General features: G+C 33.0%; 1 protein-coding gene across 2 annotated transcripts; it reads left to right on the forward strand.

The window, feature by feature from the left end:
• Window positions 1-1769: 1769 nt before the first annotated feature.
• On the forward strand, window positions 1770-5385 carry LOC107915137 (uncharacterized). Of its 2 annotated transcripts, none has more exons than XM_016844384.2 (4): window positions 1770-2090; window positions 3678-4166; window positions 4736-4882; window positions 4997-5385. In XM_016844384.2, exons 1-4 carry the CDS (start codon window positions 1986-1988, stop codon window positions 5087-5089), a joined length of 834 nt encoding a protein of 277 aa, XP_016699873.1. In that variant the 5' UTR covers window positions 1770-1985; the 3' UTR covers window positions 5090-5385. The 2 variants fall into 2 exon arrangements, with proteins under 2 accessions (XP_016699873.1, XP_016699810.1); XM_016844321.2 differs by having other exon boundaries at window positions 1772-2090; window positions 3663-4166.
• The last annotated feature ends 2212 nt before the right edge of the window (window positions 5386-7597 follow it).

The following is a 7597-nucleotide window of genomic DNA, read 5'->3' on the forward strand; positions in this document are numbered from 1 at the left end:
ATTGAATATTACTTGTAATTATGGAATTGAATTTATTATTGAATGTAAATCGTATTAATTGTTCCAGCTTGATTAGCAACATTCGGTATCCTATTCCGGAAACAGAAACGGGATATGGGTGTTACAACACACAGAATTAATTTATGTTTTTTTTAGTTAATAATAATTCTCTTTGAGTTTTTCTTCAAGAATTGCTCTTAAGTTTCTTTTAAAAGCTATTTTAACAATATTTCAGGTTGTGGGAATCGTCTTCAAGTTTTTTCTTGCCAAGATCTCTTTCCTGGAGGGGGAATTAGAGCCATTAAAAGGAGTTGTGGATTCTTAATGTTTCCAGGGCTTCTTAGGACGTCATCTTCTATTTTCTATCCTTAATTTATCGTTTCTTGCTTATTTAAGTTGGTTCTTGTTGTTTTGGCTTGTTGATTTAATTTATTTTCATTCTATGTTAAAGTTGCTTCAAGAAAGACATTCCCCTATCTTGTTCCATTAAGAAACACATTAAAATAGTTTTAATATTTTGTTGTTGTTTCAAACATTCTTATACAAAACAATTTGCTTTTATCTTTAAAATCACTTCTAACAAATCTCTTTGTGTTTTGTTTTTCCGGATCTAGTTGGGGCATTTTCTTGTGGTCCAAGGACGGTTTCTTTTCATTTAAGAAACCTTAATTCGTTCTCTTTTAGACTCTTTACCAGCCGATTCATCTTTCTTTTGACTCTCCTTTATGACAACTAATATGTTTTTGTTGTTTCTCATTTCAGTTTATGTTTATCTAGAGATCTAAGATATATCCAGGACTTTGACAAGCCTTACGATCCGCTTTCGCATTCATTTGTCTCATTCCTTATCACCAAGGCACGTTCTAATTTTCTCTTTTGTTCATTGAGGGCCATTTGGCTTGACAAGATTGGCCCCATTACATGGAAGAGACTCAAGTCCCATCTACTTGGATCCTTGCTAAATTGTAAACATTATATTTTACCAGGGTAATTATTGTAAATCCTAACAGATAAACATCTATAGAATTTAAAATTCTTAGGACTCTCTTATTATAGATGTGAACTAATCTCAGCCACTGATGTAAATCAATTTGTACTGTTGGACTTAAAAGAGCTCAACTATAGATAGAGCTCTCCCATTCATTTGTATCCATTCCATTTTTAAGTTAAAAAACTGTTGATTTCTTACTCTTTGTTTTTTTATTTCTTAGTTTCTTTTTCCTTTGCCTTGGTGCCTTGGTGCCTTAGAAAATATGTGCTTAAATTTTATTTTTTCGACAACAAACTTAAGAAAAATTTAAACCCAATAAACCGATTAAAATCACGAAATTTACCGGACTAAACTTAAAATTTTTTTCTCTAAAATGCAGGTCGCAGTGAGTGATTTAACACAAACATGTCCGAAAGCATAGTGCCTTCCTCACCTTTTCCAATTGCTACTATAATAATACAAATTCCTCATTATTTTATAATTTCAACCCACAGAAAGAAATTAGTTTTGATAAAATAACAATTCAATTATTAATATGTTACTAACTCTCTCTGTGTTAAATAAAAGAGCCAGGCCATCAGAAGAGACAATGGGAACAGAGCCTGTTTAGTATCATTTCCTTTTGCACTTTCTTGAAATTATAAGTGTAAACTTATTTGATTACATCACCTTTTTTTTTTAATAAAATTCTTAGAACTGAATGAAAATGAAAATGAAAATGAAAATGAAAATAATAATTGCACCCTTTGATTATTATATGTATTTGAAAGTTCTCTCTTATTTAAGTCCTACATCCAAAGCCGAAAAGCCAAGCAAAATTTCACTATCTACCATTTTGGCATATATGTTTTTAAGTTAGTACTTGGCTCTTCTTTTGTTCGGAACTCTGTTTTTTTTAGTGAAGTAACATCTCTTGTTCATTAAGAAAGAAAATAAGGTTGTGTTCTTTCTTTGAAGTTTGAAGAATCAAGGAGAGTGCTTTGTGGGTGAGAAAATGTATGCAGAAACAGGGTTGTTTTTCCCTTACATGCAGAAATTTTCTGAAGATTTTCAGCAGTTCATAGATTACTGTAAAACCCAGAAACCCAATGCTTCCACGGTACTGATTATCTTAACCTTTGTCTCTGATTTATTTTTCTCACTTTTGCTTTGTTTTCTTGGTGATCTGCATTTTTTGGATTGAGTCTGGTTTTGAAGCTGGTTTTAGCTTTGATTTGCCTCTATCTGATGAATTTGGGGCTCTTTGATCCTTCAGTAATTCTGTTTTTCCTTTTAAAATGGAGTATATAAATGGCGAATTTTTTGGTTTGTTTCAGTTAAAATTTCAAGTTTTATAGTGATTTCATAGTGGAACTTCATTTCCCCCATTATACAGATTTCAATATTTGGGAAACTTTTTGTTCCATGTCCTCCCCTAATGATAAAAAAAAAGTGAGGAAAAAAAACTGTAATTTTGAAGCTTCAGTCTTGATGTTCTATGCCTTTTGGGTTCTCATGGGGGGTGGCTTTAATCAGTTTATTCTCTTGGGACATTGTCTCAGAAATCAAACAAGGCTGAAATGGGGAAAAAATGAAAGCATGTTTACATGCTGCATCAGGAAAAAGGAAAGAAAACAAAGAAAAGTTTGAATATAATTGGAAAATGATTTCCATGTCACGACTTCCGTGTTCTTGAAGATTTCCTCCATTTTCTTTGAACTTTTTGGTGTGAACTGGTTTTTGGGTCACTTTTTAAGCCACTTATGCATACAGATTAAAATAGAAAAAAAGCCACTAATTATTGTTCTTTGGTTTTGGATTTCTTTTTAGTGTTAAAAAAAGTTTGGGAAGTACAAGAGGTTTATTTTATCTTTATTTTAGTTGGTGTCAAAAGTAAAAAAATTTAGTTATGGGAAAAGTAAGAGGAAAAAAAAAAAGCTCCTCGTACATGGTGTTGTAGATCCTTTCTTAGTGTAATAAGGGTTAGTTTTTTATAAATATTTATCCAATTACACAAAGAAACATGATTTTTTTTATAAAGAAGGGTTTTGTATTTGATTATTAGTGTGTGTGATTGCTAGTAGTAATTTGTTTGTCTTAAACTATGAACTATTTCTGTGTTCATACTGAAGCATAGAAAGAAGCGTCATCAGAAATTTATCATTTCCTTTGGCTCTAATCATCTTAGTGTCAATCCTACAAGCAACTACCAGAGTTTGGTATTGTATAGCACAACCGTGATCAAGGTTCAGTAAGTTATCTCTAAAACGAAATATTTAGATCGATTCGTTCAACAATCCAATATTTGAATTTGGTTGTACTCCTATACTGGTTTCTGTGGATCGCCAGGAAAGAAGAGGCACATGATAAGCTAAGTTGGTCATCGGTTGATGACAGTTACACTAAAATCTTCCGGCTTGGGTTTGACATGTTTGATGTAGGGCAATCTTTTGTAAAAGAATCAATTAATAATGACTGTTTATCAGGAGAAAAAAAAACAATATGTAATGAACTGAACTCATATGTTGGGGCTAGTCAAAATTGTATTCTTTTGTTTTATGGATTTGATAATTATTATGCTAAATAATTATTTTAGCCTCCCTTATTTTTGTTTCATTCAGCAAAAGATGTTATTCAACAGTTAATAATATTAGTATGTTAACTTCCTTTTATTCATTCATGCCTAATGTAGAACAACCTGGTTCAGATTTCCACAATATCCGAGTATGACCTTGGAGGAGAAGGTGATCTGTTCAAAGCTCCAGAGCCAATCATTGAAGAACCAAATCTGGGGCTTGATCCCATGACTGCTGCCATCTCATTAATCTCATGTGGTGAAGATGTCATTACTTCCCAAGGACTTAAGGCTGCTGATATTGAATCAATCCAAAATGAGCAACTTTTAGAGGTTCTCTATGAGTGTGAAAAGGATATGATGGCAAAAGCAGCTATGGAAACACCACTGTCCCAGGTCCTTGATATCAAGATTCCTGTTGTGAAGATCAATGAAAACCAAAATCTTGAAAACAAAGTGCTCTCTGATATCCCATTTCAGAAAAGTGTCAGCTCGAGTTGCTTAAGCTCAATGGAGTGGGTGCAAGGAGCTGTAATCAAGCCTAACTTTCTGGATTTTCCTGGAATGGATTTTGGTTCTGTTTATGGAATGAGGAGAGCTTTTAGTGAAGGAGATATACAGGTTAGTCTTAATTGCTTGGTTTTATACGATTTTACCTGTGCAGTGGCAGATACTAATGCTGTCAACTTTTCTGTTGGCGTTTATGTGAAATACCATTTCTTTTCTTAAAAATAATCCGATTTAGAACTTATTTCTACAGCAAATGCACCATATTTTAAGATGTTAGGAGCCTCTCCCTTGAATTACCTCGACCTTGGCTAATTAGAGTATCTTTCCATCCATGAGTTTCCTGCTCTTCACTGGTGGAGCCCAAAAGTGACCTTAGCACAACCCATTTAGATTAGTTTGCAACTATGTTGTCTTATCAACATACGAACACAACATTCTTTATCCCATTTCAAAATCGCACTAGGAAGCGATGTTGATCCTCTTTTCTTTTCTACTGATATCTAAAATTCAGACATGTTCTCTCTTTTGTCTGGAAAAGGAAACCAGCAGAATCAAGTGACACATCAAATTATAGTCGTGCACCGAGCATGTTTGCCATTGTAATGACTGAGAAACTTTTAGATGTTTGTGGCCATTTCCACAGGATGAGCTGGGTCATTGATACTGAATTTTTATGACAGACTCTTGGCAATGGGAATGCGAGTGTCATCTGTTCTCCTCTTGAGCGACCAATAATGATCAGCTGCTGTTCTACTGAAGATCGAAGGGAAAAGCTTTCCAGATACAGGAATAAGAAGACCAAGAGGAACTTTGGAAGGAAAATCAAGGTATTTCAATTTCCATGCATTTTACAATCAAACAAGTAAAGACTCCATGGTTATTTTTGTGATCCTTTGTTGGACTTGGGTATTGAAACTTATAATATGGTTCACTTCGTCCAGTACGCTTGCAGGAAGGCTCTTGCTGACAGTCAACCAAGGATCCGTGGAAGGTTTGCAAAGACTGAAGAATCTGACAACTCCAAGAGGCAGTAATTGTTGACTAATTCCAAAGTAAAACAGGAATGAAGTAGCTAGACCCTAGAGGTGATGGATAATATATATATGTATATATATCTCAGTAGTGTCAACTTGGCGCGCACACACATATATCTATATATATAAACCTTTGTGGAAATCTTATACAGAGTTGATGCTAAATAAACCAGAACGTAGATCCTGAGAAATAATTCTATCTTATTTGCTGTAATAACCTCCTCTCCTCTCCAAGTAGGATGTACATAGTGTTTGTTCAATAAAATGATGGCAAAGCAGAAATTTGCACTTGTTCATACAGGTTATATAAAACGATGATGAATGTTTAAGATTTTTCAACACTCCATCATGAGCTCATCCATGGATCTATTTGATTGCATTTCATTGGACAACAATGGGCCAATAAGCTTGTCCAGGCCAACTCAAGGGTTTTGGATTTTTGTGTGGTGGCACAAAAGTATATACCTTTCAAGGAAGTGTTTCTTTTTTATTAGGTGTTGATGTGTCAGGGAATTCGGTTTTCAATGGCGGGATGATTTCCCAAAACTTCCAATAATTTTGTCAAATTATGTATTATTAGTTTTACCTTGGGAGTTTAATTCCAACCATTGGTTGCTACAATAATTCTCACATGTGGACAAACACAACAATAATTTCATTTGTGGTAAATAAATATCATTTCTTAATAGTAGTAAGCTACGCCAACAGGCTCTTGTTGGTATATCGGAGTCACCAACATGACATTAATCAAAATTACAGGATACTATAAACATGTACACCCACTCTGTGATAAAAAATTCTTTTAAAAGAAAATGGTTAGTTTATAAATAATAAGTGACAGATTTATGAAGAAAGTTGGTAGAATTTCTTTTTTCTTTTAATTAATATATAGGACTAACCTTAATGTTATTATTTTAAGATTAATATATATTTTTTAAAAATCCTAAAATTCCTATTGTAAACTCAATATCCAGTATCTACATGTCACATCATCGGTTTGAAAATTTATTTATATAATACATAGTAAAATGTTTGAACATATAGATATATCTATTTATATAATAATATTTATAACAACTACAAAAATTATAACTATTACTCAAATTACTATTGGAAACTTAATTTTTGTAACCAAATACTCAAAATCTTATTGGAAATTTAATTTTGTAATTTTTTTAAAAAAAACATAAAATTTATAATGGCAAAAAACATAATTATATAGTTTTTACGAATTTCACAATTTTTAATTAACAATTTTTATAAAGTATTTAGTTACAACATTGGGTTTCCAATAGAAATTTTAGTAGATTTTTGCAATTTTTTTAAAATACTGTTATATAAATAATAGATTTTGGAACAAATATCATGGCATGTTGACCCTATTAATAGATCAATGTCGGTCAACTTGGTCAACTTTGATCTTTCATGAGTTTGGAAACCACATTAGGTCCTTTCGGAATTCTTTACTTAGTAAATATGCATTTTACTGATCCTTATTTACTAAGTATTTCTTAGAATTCGTGTGAGGTAACAGGGACGTGTTAGGTTTGAAACAATTTAATCACACAAATCTAAAAACTATGCAGATAACAAAGCTTGGTTAGAGTTGTTATGTAACCTACAATTTAATCGGGTTGGGATCTAAATTGAGAATGCACGTTTCAATTATATATCCAGTAGCCATCGTCTGGTTAAGATCGCTCAACTAATTCAGGTGCATTTCAATCACGTATGAACGAAATACAGACTTGATTTTAATTGAAAATATGATTGATTGAGGCACAAACATTATAAGCATGAATCAAATAAATATTATTTAATCAAAGCAATCATCCTAGCTTAAATAAAATTAAGCTAACATTGTTGTAAATAAGAACAAAGAACAAATAGCAAACATTTTTAGATTGAATTAAAGAAAAGAAAGATTAAACCCAAAGCAGAGTGGTTGTCACCCAAGACTCTGACCGACGAGGGTTTTCACTCTTTCGCTTTGCTCCTTTGCTGATAGCTCTCCAAGGGGGCCGACCAAGGGCTCTTTAAGAGGCTTAATTGCTAAAATCTCTATGAAAAGATGATGCTAGGCGTGGGGAATGGAAAATGCTAAAGAGAATTGAGAGAGAAGAGAGAATGATGAGGGATGATGGATGATTGATGAGGGATCAAATGAGGCCTTATTTATAGGTGAAGAAAGGAGGGTAGTTTGCTAAAAATAGAAAGGTTTAGTCTCTTCAAGCTTTTCCAATGAGTGGTCGGCCATGCTTAGTGGATTTTGAGTTGAATTTTGCTTGATTTTTAAGCAATTGAAATGCCATAACAACTCAGGACTAAGACTTGGCCAAATGTAAATCTTCGGGCAAATCTCTAATTTCTTCAACATTGCAAGGACCTTGTGTAATTAAACCAAAAAGTGGTCTATGTGGACAACCATGTGTAGCCGAAATTGGGTTGACTTGGTCTTCAATTTTGACGGTTTTTGTAATCCAACAAAGCAGACCTGTCTAAAATAAA

The sequence above is a fragment of the Gossypium hirsutum genome, chromosome A08 (genome assembly GCF_007990345.1).
Source record: "Gossypium hirsutum isolate 1008001.06 chromosome A08, Gossypium_hirsutum_v2.1, whole genome shotgun sequence".
Taxonomy (NCBI): Eukaryota; Viridiplantae; Streptophyta; class Magnoliopsida; order Malvales; family Malvaceae; genus Gossypium; species Gossypium hirsutum.